The 20,701-nt window shown below is 40.5% G+C and overlaps 1 protein-coding gene across 2 annotated transcripts in view; it reads left to right on the forward strand.

Annotated features, from left to right (window-relative positions):
• Positions 1 to 20,701, forward strand: part of MAP2K5 (mitogen-activated protein kinase kinase 5) — a 205,271-nt gene that overhangs the window by 122,206 nt on the left and 62,364 nt on the right. For both annotated transcript variants that reach the window (XM_075007039.1, XM_075007040.1), the window contains exon 17: positions 4,796 to 4,825. In XM_075007039.1, coding sequence (XP_074863140.1) covers positions 4,796 to 4,825 — 30 coding nt within the window. The remainder of the gene's footprint in view (positions 1 to 4,795; positions 4,826 to 20,701) is intronic.

Raw genomic sequence — 20,701 nt, forward strand, 5'->3', positions numbered from 1 at the left:
AGTTTAAAAAGTCCCAGTAGCCACTGGCAGTGCAGTGGGGCTAAGACAGGTGTCCTGCCCATCCTCACTCTGAGCTGCTCCCAAAAGCAGCCAGTGCTGTCCCTGCAGCCCCTGGGGGCCACCGTGTGCTGCCCTGTCCACAACCACCAACTCTGCGGCTCCCATTGGCCAAGAACTGCAGTCAGTGGGAGCTGCAGTGGCAGTGCCTGTGAGCAGCTGCATGCGGAGAGCCCTGGCCCCACCTAGAAGCTGTTGCTGGATTGGTGTGCTGGTCATTTTTAGGAGCTGCCCCCAGTGAACACCAACCCCCTCCCTAGATCCTCACCTGCACCTCTGCCCCAGGTAGCATGCTGCACCCAAACTCCCTTCTAGAGCTTCCAGCCCAACTCCCTGCCCCAGCCTGGTGAAAGTGGGTGAGGATAGGGGAGAGCAAGTGATGGCGGGGGAGAGGTTGGACTGAGTGGGGGCAAGTCTTTGAGACAATAGGTGTGGCCTCTTGAAAGGCTATAACATTCTTCTTCTACTCTTGTCTTTTCAAAGCTCCCTTACCTATTTGTATTTGTATTTGACAGAATATTAGCTCCACAATTATTCTGCTATGTTTAGGGATGGAGCCCAAAGTCCTCATGTAGGCAACTCTTCCATTAAACTTATCAACCGGGGAAAGGCACTGGCACTTGGGACTCAAGAGTTTGGGACTCAAAATTGAAGTCAGTGAAGGTTTTGCCTGGGTACCTACCAAATAATGACTACAGAGTTCAACCCTGTGTGCGTACCTATACCTTTCCTCCTGGGCCGCGTCTACATGTGCACGCTACTTCGAAGTAGCGGCGCCAACTTCAAAATAGTGCCCGTCACGGCTACACGTGCTGGGCGCTATTTCAAAGTTGAAATCGACGTTAGGCGGCCAGATGTCGAAGTCGCTAACCCCATAAGGGGATGGAATAGCGCCCTACTTCGAAGTTGAACGTCGAGGTAGGGCATGTGTAGACGATCCGCATCCCGCAACATCAAAATAGCAGGGTCCGCCATGGCAGCCATCGGCTGAGGGTTTGAGAGACACGCTCGCTACAGCCCCTGCGGGGCTCTATAGTTACCGTGTGCAGCAGCCCTTAGCCCAGGGCTTCTGGCTGCTGCTGCGGCAGCTGGGGATCCATACTGCATGCACAAGGTCTGCAACCAGTTGTCGGCCCTGTGGATCTTGTGGTGTTTAGTGCAAGTGTGTCTGGGAGGGGCCCTTTAAGGGAGCGGCTTGCTGTTGAGTCCGCCCTGTGACCCTATCTGCAGCTGTTCCTGGCATCCTTATTTCGATGTGTGCGTGTAGACGTTCCCTCGCAGCGCCTATTTCAATGTGCTGCCCAACGTCGACGTTGCCAGCCTTGGAGGACGTGTAGACGTTATTCATCGAAATAGACTATTTCGATGTAGTGTGCACGTGTAGACGTAGCCCTGCTGTGTCATGCGGTAATATAGGTTTCTGTGTGTGGTAACATAGTATATAATGGTAATAATTAAGTGCCCAAAAGTAAGAACATTTGGGATTCCTTTTGCTTATGCTCACTGCATTGTGCCTAAAATATTCAGGTGTCTGTGCTGCCTGGTAATAATTTACAGTCCTTAGGTCAGCAGCTGTTAAGCATGTCACCAAGCTATACACTGAGCTCTACAAGAAGGAGGGGATTGTGTTGTTCACAGTGGGCCCTACCTCACCAGGTTTGAGCAGGCAAGAAGGCTGAAGGCTGTGAGGCAGACAGAAGAGATGTACAGATGTAGCCCTCAGCTCATTTATTGTCCTTTCCTTGGTGGAGCTGTTGATGCTGAGCGTATGCTGCTGAATGGCAGCATAGATCTCAGTGCTGCGTCCAGAAATAAAAATTAGGGATAGTTTTTGCCCCCGAAGAGTCTGCAGAAATACAGACACAGAAGAGACCCAGAGGAAGACACTAGCTTAGATTTCTTTTCTTTAGAGCAGGGGTGGTGAACCTTTTTTGGGTTGTGGGGGCCACTGACTCACAGAAAAATCAGTTGGGGGGGCTACATAAAAGTGAGAGGCAAATATATATAACCACAAACCCCTCAATGATGTGGCCCCGAGACACCTCACTCCCCTCACGCTCCAGCACCATGGGTAGTGGGTAGAGAAGGGGGGACTGAGGTTCGGTGCTGCTCCCCAGGCCAGGTTAGCTCTTCTGGAGGCCTGGGTTGGGACCAAAACTGGGGGTTTCAGAGTTTGTGTGGGAGGGGGCTGCTGGGGAGAGGGTGTGGAGTCTGGGAAGGAGGGAGGGCTCAGGAACATGCTGAGGGTGTGAATCTGGGTGGGAGGGGGAGTGGCAGGAGCGGAGTGGGCTTGGGGGTGTCTGTGTGGGAGGGAGGGTGGCAGGAGCATAGTGGGTGTGGGAGGTTGGGATGGGAAGAAGGAAGGGTATAGGAACAGGCTGGGGTGGGGGTTTGGGTGGGGGGTGCAGGAACGGGTGGGGGAAGGGGCTTGGGTGGGAGGAGAGTGCAGGAGCAGGGTGGGCATTGGGGGGGTCTGAGCAGGAGGGATGGGTGGGGTGAGGTACGGGAGGGTACAGGAACAGGCTGAGGTTGGCGATCTGGGCAGGAGGAGGGTGCAGGAGCAGGCTGGGAGTGAGGGCACTTAGCTCTGCATGCTGCCAGTGCCACCCCTCCCCCAGCTGGGGGGGGAACAGCAGCGCAGAGTAAAGCCCTCCCTCCTTCTCCCACCACTTCCAGGCCCTACACACACCACAGCCCCCACTGCTCTGATTGACCAGAATTCCAGCCAATCAGAGCAACAGGGGAAGCCTCTCCAGGCAGCCTTGCACTATTATTCCCCCAGCTGGGGAAGGAGGAGCAGCGATGGAGGCAGAGCAGCTTCCTGCTCCCGTCAGGCAGAACCTATGGGCTGTATCCATCCCTGGCTTGCTTGAGTGGCCTGTGAGACTCAGGGCTCCACAACCTCCACCCACTATGGGCCGGATGCTGGGGAGGGGAGCCCCCAGCTAGGGTGGTGAGGACAGGGTGGAAGTTCTGGCTTCCCTTATTGCACCTCTGGTGTAAAGTTAGCACAGCTTACGATTGGGGTTAGTGTTGGGAGGTGCATGGCAGAAGAGAGATTATAGGAGCAATTTTAGTGACATGAGGGTAGAATGATGCGTGTTATGGCTGCTACAACCCCTTTTCCAAGGGTGAATTAAGGGATCTGTGGACGTCTTAATTTTTCATTTCCTCTCTTTTGTGATTTTTTAAATGAAGCCCTCAGCATTAATTTTTGGAGAGGTAATTTCCTTTGGGGTTTATAAGAAAATCTGAATCAGAGTCTGAAAATGATGAATGATCCAATACCCCACTGTTTTACTGTGACACTTGTGTCATGTCAGTGTTAGTAGGGACCCTTAAACATCACATTGTTAAGATGATGAACTAAAACAGCTCCTCCTCGATCACTGTTCAAACTCCCACTGGTGTCTGAAAGAGATTGGGGTGAATCTGAATGATGCATGGAGATTACTATGTGCAACTCCCATACTATAAGTAATAAATACATATACAAGAAAGTTACTGCACATACCTGCCTTTTATAGCTCAGTATGTTTGCATGTCTGCAGAAATTCATTAACAATAATAACTAAATCCAGCAAAGTCTCTCTCTTTGGGTTATCTGATCGCAGAAAAGCTCACTTTTTTGTGGTCTGTCACATATGCCTTTTATACAAATGCTTCCAGACCTTGCCTGATGACAATTGGTAACACTGCTTCTTCAATGCTTTTTCCTCTGAGTATCTCAAATTTTACAGATGTTGTTAAGCCTCACACCAACACTTATCCCTGTTTTTTGTCATACCCTCTGTCATGTGCTTAGGCAGAGCTCATGTTGGCCTCTCATGAGCTATTTGTCTGAGTAGAGGAAATGAACTTTGTAGTTTTGGCCTGTAAGTGTGAACTGAAAAGGATTAGTGACTTGCCCATGGTTATATGGTAAGTCAGTGGCACAAGAGACTTCTGGCTATTACAGATCCTTTCTTGTATGATTGCTCAGAAATGACCAAAACAGCTTTTTGGGGGCGGGGGCGGGAAAAGCCCTTTTAAAGAAGTACTGTTTGTTACTGGGACAAAACAGGAATCCATATTGGAAATAATAGACCTTATTCTGTATCAGCAGTAGCAGGCATTGTAATAATGTATTAATTGATATTCAAAACAGTGTTTGGTAATATGTTAAATCTATTTTGCATATATCCTAACATATAATGAAAGAAGATTCAGGGTGTGGTGATGTGGATTCCATGCTCCACCTTCATCCAAAATTCATGGCCAAAGACTTTGAAACAGCCCAGGAGAAGGTTGACTTCTGATCCAGCCCACCTTTTACCTTGAGCCCAGTGTTTGCTTAACCAAGTTTTAGGGAGTTCAGTGAATGCTGTGGGGATACCCATGCATTGCAGATACAATTAGTAAAAATCAGTGTCATTGGCCTTGCTATTGAGACTTGACAGTTTCTCTTAGGGAACTCTTAGAAAACTGGGACATGGCACATGCTTGCTGATGGGAAAGACATTTTTTGTTGAGTAAGTCTAAATAAAAAGTGTGCATACTTTATAACAAAACCTTCATTTTGTTTGTAAATAAAGCAAAATCATTGAGAATGACTCCATTCTAAATACAGCTCTTACTTTGCTCACATATATCTTTTGCAGTTTGCTCAATAGTGAGAGATGAATACTTTTCTCTCTTTAAGAAAATATGCTTTCCATGCAAATCTATATAACTAGACAAATATTATTTTCTTTCCCAGCTTGCTCTTGGGAGGTTTCCATATCCTCAGGTAAGATTGTTCATTACTGCTGTTTGCCACTGTGACATTCATTCCTATGTATGAAGGTGCAGAGAGCAACTGTGAACACTTGAGCCACATACAAATAAATCTGTCCCGTTAAATTGAAAACTGGTACCTTTAAGGAGTCATTTTGAAGTATATCTCTGATTTTTTTTTTAATTTTATTTTTGCAAATGCTGTTTCTTTTTTCACTTAGGAGAATGGAAGAATGCTGATGAGAGTGATGATTGTTTTAGTATGAAATTAAAGGATTTTTAATTACTTCGGTAATACTCATATAGCAAGATGAAAGTAGCTTCTCTTTTTGTTTTTAATTCAAATGATTAATTTTGGGGAAATATTTTAAGACCCTGAGGAGTTAAATATATGATGTGGTTGCTTTGGTGTCCCCCCCCCCCCCTGGCAGTGCTCTCACTTGAGAGAGTCATAAAATGCCAAATATTTTACATACCAGGTGCAATTATCAAGTTCAGTTTTGGTCTGATTCTGCTCCCTTCCGTGTTAAAACTCCAGGTAACTTCAATGAGGGCAGATGAGACCCATACTGGACTTTTGTGAAAAATACCATCAATGGAGGATTTGGCTTTTACCTATATGCTTATTCCTAAAAATCCTGTCTCCAAAAATAGTGACCAATTAGAGTTCTGAGTTCTAAAAATGTTGCAAGATGGATGACAAAATCCAAAGTAAAAAGCTGTGGTGTCATTCTTAAAATTATTCTTCTTTCCAAGGGAAAAAAATAAAAAAGTTCAAGTGATGCAAGGAATTATTTGAAATTGTTTATATTTTCATATGTTTTATGATCACTGTTTCCCAAGTATTTTGGTCTATATGGGCCGGAGTGCCTGGAGGCATGTCTGGTTTAAAGGTGGTGTTGGTTTGTGCTCTTTAAGCATCGATTAACTTGCTATTATTATGCAAATAACAGTTGTATTACACACACTAATTTATGCATGGTTAGATTTTGCAGATGCCTCACGAACATATAGTTATTGAATAATAGGATGGGACTCGTTCTCTTTCCTATTTTTGTAAATTGTTTTAAGCAAATCCTCCTGACCCTTTCATGGATTTCTGAAGATTCTGCATAAGTATATTCTGCATATACACCAGTCTTTTCATTTTGTACCTGCTGTAGATAAAAAATATTTACTGACTGAGAGAAGTAGTTTTAATGTATTAGCAGAACGTAGTTCAGAGTTTTAATCTATATTTTTAAACTAACTCCTCTTTTCAGATTTTTTTAGAGTTGTGCGAAACATCATTTTTAGAGTGACTTAGTCATATCACTCTAATTCAATAAAAGATTTTACCTCACCCACCTTGTCTCTCTAATAGTCACATCTTGTTATTTTGAAAAAATTATACCTAGTATATATCACGGTACGTAACTACCTAAAAATTTACTATAGGTGCAACTTCCATCACAGAATCATTGGGTAGATTGGTTGGTTATTTCAAGTCTGCATATGTGTTGAATTTTATTATGTCTGCTGCTTATATATTTTCAAAAACATTGTGAATATATTTTCATATTAGGAGCAAAACATGATTTGCAGTTGAAAGTGCTTTTCTGGTCTTCTAATTAAAGTGACATTAAAATAGCTTTTAACATAGAAAATATCTGAAAAGTAGAGACTTTGAAATGTGGCTGGTAAATAAAAATGAATATTTTTCCATGAGTCATGTACATCTTAAATATATACTTTCATAGTTGTTCATAATAGCCCTAAAGATGCATTGCACTCTGGTGAATACTGTGTATTTTTTCAGTTGCCTGAATAGGTATATTTACATCATAAGTGGCCAGTTCCACAAACACTTACTTACAGGTCCTGCTCAGTTCAGTGAGGCTGATTATGAAAGCTCATTACCTAATAAATAAAAACGATGCTCTTTAAGGTGCTACAGAACTACTTGTTCTTTGTGAAGCTACAGATTAACACAGCTGTTCCTCTAAGACTTTACTTCACTAAAGTTATGATATGTATAAGTGTGCACAGAAATTGTCCTTAAATACCCTGGAATTGTTAGCAAAATAAGTTTACAGAATCATCCCTATACTCAGACAAATTAATGTATTTTTACAGTTATAACTAAAAGAATTGCTGCTCCTCTCCTTTTTTAAAAAACAGAAAACAAAAATACCCTCAAATAAATTAGCTTATTTTGTGCTTATAATGTAAGTTTTATGATTGTATGAAAAAAACATAGTCAAGATAGTCAGAAAGGCGGTTAACTTTCCCTCTTACCTATATACCAGCGAGAGCAAAGGATGTATTTTCATGCCTCTTTTGAATGTTTTGATGGCAGTTTAGGACTTTCCACTTAGAGTGCTTTATGAGCATTTAGGCACTAGTGTCGGTGAAGTAGTCCATGTACTTAAGTGTTCAGAGGATGGAATTCTATGGTTTGTGTTTCTAGTTGTCTTTCAAAGATGTAATTTTATTTAAGAAAACATTGCTAAGTAGAGCAGACCCTGCTGTTACAAAAACTTTATACAAGCAAGCTAGTTAGTGAAAAATCCAGTAACTTTGAATTGCTTCATGTTTTTTTCGAGGCACATTATTGTGATGCACTATTTGCTGTAATGTAAAATTCCTTTTGGAAGAAGCAGACTATGACGCTCATAGGATTTTCTCTGGATGTAAACATAAGCACTTAAGGGTATATTCTTCCCCTGATGTGTTTGCATAACTCTATTAACGCTAATGGGAATTGTGCACACACAGAGAGGAAAAACAGACTCTTTGGAATCAAAATCCTTTCATATGTAAACATTTAAAAATGAAATCAAAATCCCTTCTGTCTAATGCAGTACTTAGTGTATACTGTCAGCATTTTAGATAACTGAAGATGGCTCGGGGTAACTAAGTTTTAGATTTCTTTTAAAAGTTTAGCCATAATTTAATGTGATTAGAAGAGCAATTTATGTATCTGTGTACAAGGAAGTGTAGAAAACAGGTTATGGAACTCCACAGCATTTTCACTTTTATTATTTGATTAAATTAAATTTAAAGTTGAAACTCTGAGTTTTTGCAGTGTCTTGAGAAACTGAGAGACATAGTTAATCATGTAGATCCACATTCAGTAGATTAAATAAAAACATGATAGAGGGCAATGGGATGTTTAATGATAATGCAATTTAGGAGAAATGAAAAGAATCGCTGCTAAATATTCTCAGCTTCTACTCATACCATTTTATGGGGATGCTGTGTATTAAAAGGATGATGCATCCATTAGGGAAACATTCTAAAGAAACAGGCAACTCTAATAGCTAGGATTTAATAAACCACTGGAAAGTATAGATTACAACAAATTATTTAAAGTACTATTGTATGTATAAAACCGTTTTCCTTCCTTTTGGCTACAGTTCCAGACCTTAGTTAAAAAATGACTTCAAAATGACCTGAAGTTTGGAAAAAAGAAAAGAAAAAAGAAGGCCCTTCTTCCCTGTCATGTCTTTCCCCTGCACCCTCCCCCCAAAAAATTCTGAGCAAATAGTGCCCCTGGTATTGTAAAGCTTTGAATGTTTTCACACCCCATTAATTTATTACTTCTCTCTCTTCATCTTTAAATTTCATTTTTTTTTTCAAAAAATTCAGACTCCCTGCTGCTGCAGCGATTTTCATCTTGTTGTTAATTTTCCCTGCTCCATATGGAGCTCCAGACATTTCACCTGGAGGCTGTACTAGATTTTGCTGTAGCGATCGCACTTCCGGAGGCCAAAACTGTCATTTAAGGTTCCTGGTGCATCTGTCTGCGCCAGGCTTTTCACTGGCATGGGAGAGTGTGAATAACAAATTGGATGCACCTGAGATTCGGATGATTAGTGTGTTTTGTGGATCTCAGCGACTTGTAAGCAGATAGCTCTGGGGGTGGGGAGGGCTAACCAGCAACTGTGGGTGAATCTGTGCTCACACCTTGCATTTGGGTCTTTGGTGGGAATGTGCAAACATTTAGGCAGCCTGAGTGCAGAGCCAGAGAGTAACAAATATTTCATCCTGCCTTGTCATTGATTAGAAAAGAGCCTTTAATTTCATTTCACCCCATGTTGTGATTAATTTGCATTCTTTGTCAGAAGTTAATGGAGTTTTTTATGGTTCACTCTGAAATCCTTGAAGACATCAGAGTTGATCTGATGTTTATACAACCGCCAGCGGAATTTTTTCATTTGATTGATGGCAAGCTTGATGTTATTCCAAACGGCTTTTTAAGCTGTTTTTAAGAATTATTTGAATAAAATGCAAGCAAGATATTGTTATAACGATCAAGATTATCTGTTAAAAATCTGTTTCAAATAAAGAACATGATAAGTAGAAAAAAAGATCAAAAAGACAAGAGAAATGGTGAATAGAGGAGATGTTTGTTAAAATACAAAAGATATGCATTCAAATATGTTGTTACACAATGCAGTGAAAGTGAGAGATCTTATTTGAGGTTGTTTTTTGGTATTTGACAATTTTATGACAAAATAAATTTATCACTGGTTAATAATAATAGTTAATAATAATTAATAATAATTAATAATAATGAAAAGGTAGTATTGTTAAAGAACTTACTGCCAGTTGGCCATCTCCCTTTTTCTTTTTCTGCCAGTCTCTTCCACCTTGATTTTCCCAATAATATGAGAAATGGAGCTGGAGTGTCCTTAACTCAAAGAGACAAGATTGTCAGGCCTGTTAGCTCAACAAAATGATGACATATTACTTGTCTCAATGCAGAGGCATTCTTAAATCCCACTGCAAGGAAAACATAAGTGGATAATAGAAAATTTTAAAGCCAGAGCCTTGCAATTGGTTCTTTTCATAAGAAGGTATAGAAGTTTTTAAAAAAAAAAAAAAAACACCAGACAGTTAGTAAAACAGATCCTCTTTTTTTGTTGGGTCTTAATGAAAGATTTGTGCTCTTCTGTGCATAAAAATATTAGAAAGATGCTGTCTTATATGAACGCATTGTCGATCAGACCTCACCTGGAGTAAATCACTATGGTTCCGCTGAGGTCAGTGCGGATATGCTGGTTTACAGCTGCAAAGGATCTGGCCCCATGTCAGTGTGAATAGATTTAACAAATGTTTCTTGATTACTTATACCAAAGCCATTTTAAATAAGATTTTTGTTTTGGCTTTGCTTGAACAAATTCTTCCCTCATTGTGTTTTCAGCTAGTGAGGTTTAATTGAAGGTCAAAAAGCTACTCATCTCACCACTTGTATTTAAAATAGATTAATTTCTTTGCATCTTAAAGTTAGCCTAATAATTGTGTGATTTTTTTTTTTCTTTTAATTGAAGTTACTGCTTTCTGGTCCCTAAATGGGCATGGTCTAAGGTTCTTTTTTTATGCGTAATTCATACCATAGACCAAATTTGGCCTAGTTTCATTTAAATATGAGCAGGTTGTCAAGAAAAAAAATAGTTTAGCTTGGCACATAAAGTAGCTATTTTACTGTTGGTTTGTTTTTTTTTTCAGTTGACAGAAGCATCATTTAAACATTCATTTATTTTCTATGAATAAACTGAAGGTTGGTTAAAGCATGTTTCCTGGTAAGAATGAAATCTGTTATCTTCCACTTGCATCATAATATTGAATCATTTAAAAGACATTAAACACTGTTTAAATGGTAATGACAAAATAGTGGTGTTTTCCATATTAACTTGGTAGAAAGAGTGAGTGGTAATCTTCTATTTTAAGATCTAAACTGATTTCTTAGTATAGGTTTCCCTGTATTTATCATTACCTAATCTGATAACCTGAATTTTTTTTAACTCAACTAGAAGTCATACATTTGTAGCTAAAATAGATTTATCTTTGGGGAATATATTTTGTAGTTAAGATACAGTGTTAATATGCCTACAGATTTTTTTTCTCATGTAGAAATTTAGAACTACTGTTGGTTAGCATGCATTTTCTATGAATTAGTTGGAAACTGCTGAAAGTATTAAATATGCATGAGAATATGAATATATCTTTTATAAAAACATCTTGATTGAAAATTGAGGAAAAAAGTAGACCCTAATCTCTAATATATTTATTTGGATGGATTGTTAATTTGTAATATTTAATTATTATTTCTTTTTAACTATAATAATTACAAGCAACATTTAAAACCATTATGTCTGCTGTTTTTTTTTTCTTTTCATTTTACCAGCTTCGGGCTGGGATTCTAGTGTTATGTTCTAAACCTATTACAGATCATTTTTACTGTACAAATTTATTCCCCAGGTTTTCCAGTAGTACTGAAAGTCCTGATCCTGCAAACATCTATACATATGCATGTCTTCAAGCATATATGTACTCTCATTGATGTCAACTTTACAATTTCAAAGTATAAAGATAAGCACAGTCATAGTGTTTGCAGGGTCAGGACCTCAGTGTTACATGGTTAGGAGCTTTGCCACTGCCACTTAACCTCTGAGTTTTTTGTCTGTGAATGAGAAAGTTGTGTTTAAGTACCATAGCTCATGTTATATTACATGAGGCCAGTATCCTGGTCTTTGAATGCAGGGCTAAGCCTTTTTCAACCTTTTGGTTACCTAAATGAGCCAAGATCCTCCATTGAGATAACATTTGCCATAAAGCATAAATTCTTTATCGAAGGAAACATGAAACAGGTGATACTTAAATTTATTTCAGGGCAACTTCAGAACTGTGCACGCATCCTTTGCATGTGCTTGTTCTAGAAGAAATTATCCTTCCTTCGCTATTATCACAAAAAATAAGCAGTCCTGTAGCACCTTAAAATCTAACAAATTTATTTATTAGATAATGAGCTTTTATGGGTAAGATGCTTTTTTTGTGTGTGTGAAGCTACCGGCTGACACAGCAACCCCTTTGAGACTATTCACTATTCTTAATGAATGCAAGTGCATCACCATGAATAGAGCCTGTTATATGAATAGCTAAATATTTGAATTAGAACTCACGAACAGTAAGGTCAAACTCTCACTGGTATAACGGCAAGTAAGCAAACACACACAGTTTGCTGGGGATTGTTGCATCCTCCAGTGCAACCACAGCTGATCATGTGGAAGAGTGAGGTTCCCAAATTCTCCGGGGGCAGCCCCAGGGTCATGCTGGTTGAGGTAAAGGCGTGCATTCCTTTTCCCGTTGAATGGAGGGCTTAACAGCACAAAGTGCTGGGGTATTTTTGTTCCTCCTCACGACAGAGCGGAATAGTGTGCAATGTCACTTTTGAATGTATAATGAGCAGTTGGAGGAAGACCACATATCTGTGACGTTATGGGTTTTTGCACAAACTTAAACCACTTTATGCTGAGAATTGCTGCTGGCAGTACATATGCAGCGTCTCCACCTACACCTAGGCTGCCTGTGAGACAGTCCAGTTTTCTGACCTGAACAGCAGTATAGGCAATATGCAAGTTTGATAGGTACTAAACTTGGTCTCAGCACACAGATGATTTTGTGTCCGTAAGCAAGACATGGACTTTATGCGGCAGGTTGCATAGGTCTAGTCAGAGATGACATCTGATTTGCTGTGATCGTTTGACCTCTGCAGCCTCAGTGGACAAAGTGGCATAAATGGTAACTGATAAATGGGAAGTTAGTTGGATTTTTTTTCCATATAGCCATTTATAAAGCATCAAAATGTGCTGGGTTAACTGAAATTAATGTCTTTTTCCAGCCTTCTTTGTGATCCTGGTTATCTGGGACTAAAGTGAGGGACTAATTCTAGCCCAGCTAATTAAATTTGGGAACATCATTACAGGGTTTGAAATGCACAGAAACCAGCTGTCTGCATATGGAGCAACTCTTTGCTCTGTGTTATCTGTTTGTCTGTGATGGGCAGAGCTGTGATGTTCCAGGAAGGAGCTGTGACTGAGCTCATCAGATCGTTGTCATGTTACTTGCCCTTTTTTTGCCAGCTTGGCTCTGCTGCCCAACTCCTTGGGGCAACCAGCAGAAGGCAAGTCTCTGCCTACTTGGATTTAAGGGAAGTAACAGCCCTTGGAGCTTGCTTTGCCCCTTCCACACAGGCTGGTGATTCACATAGCCTGTGCAAGAGACTGAGTGCCAGACATTCTCAGATTCTCCTGCATGAGCAGGTAGTGCACGTGACACTCCTGTCCGTGGGCATGGTGGGGTAATTACTTAAAATGGGTTGAAAAATTGTGGCCCCACGGCCAGCAAAGCAACAGCCACCACAGCTCCCCAGGGGAAGGTGGTAAGGGATCCTAGATCTGCACCGCAGAAGGGGTGTGGCCTAGGGCATTCAGCCCTTAGCTCTGCCTGGACCGCAGCAGTGCTGCCACAGCACTTCAAAGCAGTCTGGTGCTGTGGCCGCTGCCACTGCCAAAGTAGCAGCAGCAGCTGGAGGTCTGGGCCCCTTTGAAACAATGGGTCCTAGAGACATTTTTTTTTCTTTCACTTCATGCATCTTGTATAGTGAGAATAAATAAGAATAATTAATCTTTTTCCAAAATTGATTTCACTACCTTGTTCTCCCTCTGTAGCGCTATTCTGCAGCCTTTAGGTTACCGGAAGCATAAAGTAATATTTAGATCTCAACAATTGCATATTTATTAGGATTTAAATAAAACTGAGGAAATTTCCAATAAAGCTGAGGCTGCGTAGATCATTGGAATGCATAGAACTAAATCCCTAGGATTTTCCAACATTCCTCGCATAAATTGCTATTTACAGAATTACTTCGACATCATGAGCAACATGTTTGATCTACAGAACAAATTCACCAAAATGCCAACCCTGCAGGAGAGTGATACTCATGAGAGCTAATCAATCAGGCTGACTATCTTTGTGTTTAGGAGTAAGGGTCATGCTTCCTGTTAAATGGCTAATGATTTACATGCAATATTATAGTTGTTGTTATTTTTATTATTTTTGCTGTTGCCATCATCCAACGTTGTTATTTTGGGTGAGGAGCCCAGTGATTTGTGGATGGGATCTGACATTCTACCATCTTGAAGTTTTGTAGGGCTTAAGGGTGACCGTTCCTACATCTTTTTCCTTATGTAGAGGTTGCCTGGTATGACTCAGAGACATTAAGGTCAGAAATGCCATTGAGATCATGTAGTCTGGCTTCCTACACATTTCAGGTCACAGAACCTCACCCACTCACTCCTGTAATTGACTCCTAGTCTCTGGCTGAGTTAATGAAGCCCTTAAATCAAGGTTTTAAGACTTCAAGTTACAGAGGCTTCACAGTTTATGCTAGTTTAAACCTGCAAGTGATCCATGCCCATGCCACAGAGGAAGGTGAAAAAGTCCCAGGGTCTCAGCCAATCTGACCTACAGCAAAATTCCTTCTTGGTCCCAGACACAGTGTTCAGTTGCTCTGAGCATATGAGCACGACCCACCTTTTTTCCACATGTCTGAGAGAGAACTCTCTATAGCAGCTTGAAGCCCCCCGCCCCCCCACCGCGTTCCATCTCTGGCTGTTGTGGGATTTTTGCTCCTGGCATGTGCCTGTGGACCACATGCCATTGTACACAGTCCAATCACACCATCTCCTCTATTAGCCTATCAAGATCAGTCTTGAAGCCAGTTGGTTTTTTCGCCAGTACTGCTCTTCTTGGAAGGTTGTTCAGAACTTCACTCCTCTCAGGGTTACCAATCTTTGCCTGATTTCGAGACTACGTTCATTAATGGCCAGTTACATTCTGTTGTTCTTGTGTCCATGTTGGTGTTCAGCTTGAATAACTCCTCTCCTTCTTGGTATTTATCCCTCTGATGCATTTATAAAGAGGAATCCTAGCTCCCTTCAGCTTTCTTTGTTTAGCCTAAACAAGCCAAGCTCTTTCAGTCTCCTCTCATGAGGTAGGTTTTTCTTGGATGATCCTACTAGCTTTTCTCTCTACCTATTCAAGTTTGAATTGATCTTAAGCCAGGGAGAGCAGAATAGCACACAGTATTCCAGATGAGGTCTTACCAGGGCCTTATATAATGGTACTAACACTTCCCTGTCTCTATTAGAAATACCTCATCTGATGCATCCTGGGTCTGCATTAGGCTTTTTTCCACAGTGGCACTGCATTGATGCCTCATGGTCATACTGGCTGTGTCTACGCTAGCATTCCTCTTTCGAAAGAGGCATGCAAATGAGGGAAATCAAAAATGCAAATGAGGTGCAGATTTACATATCTGGCACCTCATTTGCATTTTTGATTTCCCTCATTTGCGTGCCTCTTTTGAAAGAGGAATGCTAGAGTAGACTTAGCCACTGTGATCAACCAATACAGCCAGGTCTTTCTCCTCATATGTCACATACAACTGTTACATCCACAGCCTATTGCAAAAATTCTTGTTGTTAAACTTTAAGTGGATGACTTTGCATTATTAAATTTCATCCCATAATTTAATTATAATTTAAATTATTAAATTTCATCCCATTTTTATTAATCCAGTTTTCAAGGTCGTCCAAACTTTCTTGTATGATATTCCATACATATTCTCCTCTATATTGGCACTACCTTCCAACTTCGTGTCATCCAGAGATTTTATTAGAACAAACTCACTTTTTGTGCCAAGTTAAATAATAAAAATGTTAAAGAAGATTGGTCCCAAGACCAGTCCACCAGTAACCTCCACCCTGACAGTTCACTTTTCAGTATGACCTATGGTATTCTCCCCTTTAACCTGTTCCTTGTCCACCTTCCAGTACTCATAAGAAGCCCCATCTTCTCCAATTTAGCTCATAACTTCACATATGGAACTGTATCAGATACCTTACTGAAATGCAGGTAAAGAAGATCAACTGATGTGTTGAGACAAAGGAAATGCAGTAATCTTCCTGAAGATCACATTGATCTTGCAGGATCTGCTTTTCTAATACCATGGCGTATTTTATCTCAGGTTATATCTGCAGTACCACAGTAAGTCGACCTAAGTTGTGTGACTCCATCTATGTGAATAACACAGGTGGAATGAACATGATTTGGGTCAACTTACTGCAGTATCTACACCTCACTGGTTTAACAGGAGACACTTTCCTTACCTTAGTCTTGTCATTCTCAGTGGAGTATTGGGGTCTGGAGTGGAGGTTGAGTGCAGAAGGGAGCTTGATGTAAGGAATTGCGGTGCAGGAGTGGATGTGAGGCCTGGGAGGGAGTTAAGGTGCGGGATGTGGTGGTGACCTGAGGCAGGGTTTGGGAGGGGTATGTGTGCAGGAGAGGGACAGAGGGTTTGAGTTAGGTGGGGTAGGGAGGCAGAAGGGACTCATAAGATTTGAGTTATGTGGGTTGAGGGGTAGGAGTGGGACGGACAGAAGGTTGAAGTGCAGGGTCTGGAGTGCTAGAGGCAGGCTTGGGCCAGGAGACTTACCTGGCCAACTGTCCAGCAGGTTTCTCAGGCAGGCTGTGGGCCAGGTGCATCTGTGAATAGCTATGAGTCTGAGGGGAAAAGGAAAGGGGCGGGATGCTTTGTGCTCTGCCTGTGCTTCAAACAGGCAGCTCCTATTGGCCAGAAACCAGCCAGTGGGATTGTGCTGGGAGTGAGGGCAGTATGTGAATCCTCTTCCCCCTCCCCATGGGCTCACAGCTGTTAAAAGGCAAGCAGGCCCAAAGCCTCTTTTCTGAGCAGTGCGCAGAGGGGCTGGACGGAGGCGGGGAGCCTGCCTGAGGCTCCCTGCTGCATCCACAGGCTGGAACTGGCAGCTTGACAGGCCAGATCTGGCCCCTGGGCCATATTTTGCTCAGCCCTGGTCTAGCAGATGGCTAGAAATGGAGAGAGAGGGGTGAAGTTCTCCCCTCTAGTTGCTTAATTGCAAACAACTGCTATGTCTAGTGGGGTTCTCCTGAGGAGTAAAGATGGTTGACTGGTTATAAATAATCTTCGGCAGAGAGTCCTAGGGCTGGGCATCAGAACCCCTACACAGAGAAAGCTGCATCAAACAACTGATGCACAGGAAAGTTTTGGGGAGTTCTGTGGACTGACATCACAGGAGTGATGAAACCTGTCTAGGGTCTTAGTTTCCATTAGTGTGGTACCAACATTTACTAAGTTTCACTGAATTTTCATGGACAGATGCTAATATGAAATAATAATTAGTAAATCCCCTCTCATATTGTGCACATTCTACATCAACGTTTCACAAACTGATTTGGCCACGGAACACTTTTGGGCTTGGAATATGTTGACAGAACGCACAGATGCTGGTTGGGGGCGGGAGGGAAAGTGGGGCGTTCATACTGAAAAATTGCCACATATAATTCTCAAAAGTTGATTTTATTAGGGTTTTTTAGGTGTGTTATTTTACAAAGAACAAAAAATAATGAGGAAAATCATCTAAATGAACAGATAGTATCCTTTGAATATGAGGGTGGTTAGCACCCTATAATAAAGTATAACAAAAACAAAACATCAATGTAACAGCTGAAAGAAAGATTATTAGTGTTGTTCTTTTGTACAAAAATAGAAAGGACAATATTGTTCAAAAAAAGGACTGTCCTTCCTTAAAGCTTAAAAAACATTTTTATAAAAAAATGCAAAATAAATTAAGTATGGAAAATATTTTTAAACTTTGTCTTTCTATAAATTTGTAATTTTTACAGAAAACTACTGGAAAATAAAAATAAGGAACATTTGACAGTGCATTTAATGGGAAGAGAGTTTTTGCATCTTCAGACCACAGATCCACTTAATATTAGGAATGATGCTGAAGAATTGGTTCCTCCTATCAAGTGCAGCATCTCGTGATTTCTCTGGACACAACTTGTTCCAAATCAATCCGAATTAACTGTTTTGGCACGAGTTGCATAATAACTACTCTGCTGTTATGAATGGGTTATAAATATTAAAAATCCCATAATTCCTTTTTGCAAAAGCAGTGTTTCTTCTAGAGCCTGTTTGTAGCCCAACATGGGCAGTCACCACTCGCTCCTAAATTCCTTCTGCAATTTCAATCTTTTTTTCCCCTCGCATCCTATTTTAAATTATTGGATTGTGTTACTGTACTCTGGTAAATAGGTTCCTGTGAGAGATAGCTACAGTCCAGTGGTGAATGAAACAATCCCTATGTATACTTGCTTTATATTTGCACAGCTCTGGGAAAACAAGACCTATATAACTGTAAGTGTGTATTTAATATAAAAGATCATTGGGAGCAATCTTTGTTTTCAGGCTTTTTCGGAATAATTCTTTCAATAGTGCTGTCTTTACTCTGTCCAGCATTCCCAGGTTTGCAGATTGGAGTTTGTCAGTTGCAAGATTAATGACAGCCAGTGGGATTTTCAGAAGTATAATTTTTAGGAGCACAAGTCCCAATTGACTCAACTTTTTCAAAATTCCACTTTGGAGTTTTTCTGAGAATTCCCGCAAACCTCCTGAGTTGGTGTTAAGAATAATTTGAAGAGAAAGAGGAAACATAGTGCAGATCGCGCACACAAAGAACATTTATTTTTCATATATTGAGGCAGAGAGAGTGTATGTCATTTGTCAATATTTGTGGTTACATATAGTCCAAAAAGTTTAGTCTTTAAGGATGTTTGTCATTTTCTTTAAAAATAAGCCAAGTGCAGTATTAGAATCCAGAACTACAGCAATTATGAAAACGAATGTCTTACTTCTGTAGCTCCTAACATTTGTTAGGATATACCTCTTTCTATTTAAAAACTCACTGGCTTAAAAAAGTAGCATATCGTTGAAGAGTAAATTTGTGAGACTGATATGAGACGATCTAACCTAGGTCACTCACAAATCTCTCAAACAAGAGCTGCAGGACAAGTACTAATTCCGGAGAGTAAAAGAGAAGATGAAGGATACAGCCAACAAATTCTCCAAGTTACACAGGGTGGTTTCATTTGAGTTTTCTGATTGTGCTTGTGACTATAATGTGAAAGAGAATGGACGAGGTCCTCTCAGCCACCTCCCGTCAATGCTATCTCCATGGCGACAGAGCTATAACTTGATGCTCTGTCAAAAGTTGCTTTTTGTAACCAGAGGCATTGATTAAATAGTAGATGAGTCAGGAGGAAAACTTTTGCATTTGTAGCCACCCTAAAAATGACATTTGGAGAAAGCCATTTACGGAGTAGTTTATCCAACTACCAGTGGCTTTTTCCATAATCTGAGGAACATACTGTGGATTTATTTTATTTTAAGTAAATGTAGTGTCGTAGTTCTCCCTCCTCCTTCTTTTATTAACTGTCATGTTTCAAATGCTGCTTAAGGATCATAAGGAAAACATAATTTCAAAAATATTCAAGATCTGTTAAAATCTGCAAATTCACAGAAATCCAAATATAAGTGAAATATGTATAAAATCTTATGGCCTATGTCAGGGTTGGCCAACCTGTGGCTCTTTGAGCCATTAAAGGCAGCTACTCAGAAACAAATGCTGGGAGTGCTGTCCAATGCTCTGTGCATCCGCCCCACCACCTGGTGGGAGAAGGATGTGGCAACAGCGGCAGCTCTTGTGAGTCGCGGGCATCGAATTAGAATGGGGGGACCTGAGGGGGCCTGGCTGTGGGGGAGAGGGAGGGCATTCAGACACATATTACATATCTATTTTATATGGCTATACATCAATCTATTTTTCTTTCTATATATATAAAACATAAATATTAATAAATATATATGTGGCTTTTTGCACTCTGTCGACCGCTACTTCGGCTCTTCACGTCTAACTGGCTGGCCATCCCTGGCCTACTGGGTCTCTCAGTGATGCCCCTGGGAGCAGGTCATGCATCTGCATTTAAATACACATACCTCTTCTCTGCTCAGCATAAAAGCATGTTCCTGGGAAAATGTTTAAACTCTCAGACATCTCAAATGAAAATGTTTGGATAATTCAGGAATCTAAACATTAATACTGTTTTAATCTATCTAATATGTTTGCCAGCCTTTATCAGGGCTTTCAGTATCATCCATCATAATATGTATTTCCATATCAATATTTAAAGTTCTAGGGAGTGATGAACAAAACGTAACGTACTGGCAATTAAAATCTTGTGTGGTGGTATGATGATATTCTGTTTACCCTTAAACCGGTCACTTAAGCAAATTCTTAATGCTTTCCCTGAAATAGTTAAAAATAACTTGCTGTATGTGCTGATATGCAGCCTGTTCAGAATTATCACACTCCCCCAAACTTTTGTCACCCAACAGTGTATAAAAAACAGATTCTAGGCTAAAAAAGGGAAAACAGAAAGATAAAATATTTTATGTTGAATATTTTTAAAACTGGTTTACTATGCTGTAAAGCTGAGTGCTTCACTTTCCTTGAACTGTGTGCAAAAGCAGAAGCACCACCTGTGAAGTTCTCCTTAGCTAGGTTTGTTTTATCCTTGCAGAGACTATGCAATAATGTGATCTTGGAAAAGGTAAACAAGATAGTTTTAACAGTGAAAAATATGCCTAATATAAATACAGCTAAGCGCATCACTGTTCAGAACTTGAAAAATATGACTGTACCATTACATTTTCTAGTAGAGTTAACAGAGGCGCACAGTGCAGCCTCACAAGCGATATATCTGAGCCAGAGAAAATAGGTAATACATCTAACTCAGGAGTCTGTGGCATTCACACAGAGAAAAGCACAATAGCTTTATTTAATTGAGAAAATGAATCAATTACAATGATGTTGCATCATCAAACGCTAGTGAAATAGCAAATATGTCATTACATTGGGTAGCAGTGTTAAAAAGTAATTGAGTGTCTTAAGTGTTTTGAATCAATTCCAGGTACTGGCACAGCTACCTTAATGCAAAATTTATGAAGATGATCTCAAATAATATGTTGCTATCAAAACTGTGTAATAAAATCTGGTAACAATGAATGGGTATCTCTCTCTTAGAAACTGTCCCTGCTACCATAGCACACAGTTAAAACAACTTAAAAAGAATTCTGTAATGTTCTTATCTGTTTCCTTGTTGCTTTCATAGAAGCAGT

Source organism: Carettochelys insculpta, chromosome 12, assembly GCF_033958435.1.
Source record: "Carettochelys insculpta isolate YL-2023 chromosome 12, ASM3395843v1, whole genome shotgun sequence".
In the NCBI taxonomy this organism is placed as follows: domain Eukaryota; kingdom Metazoa; phylum Chordata; order Testudines; family Carettochelyidae; genus Carettochelys; species Carettochelys insculpta.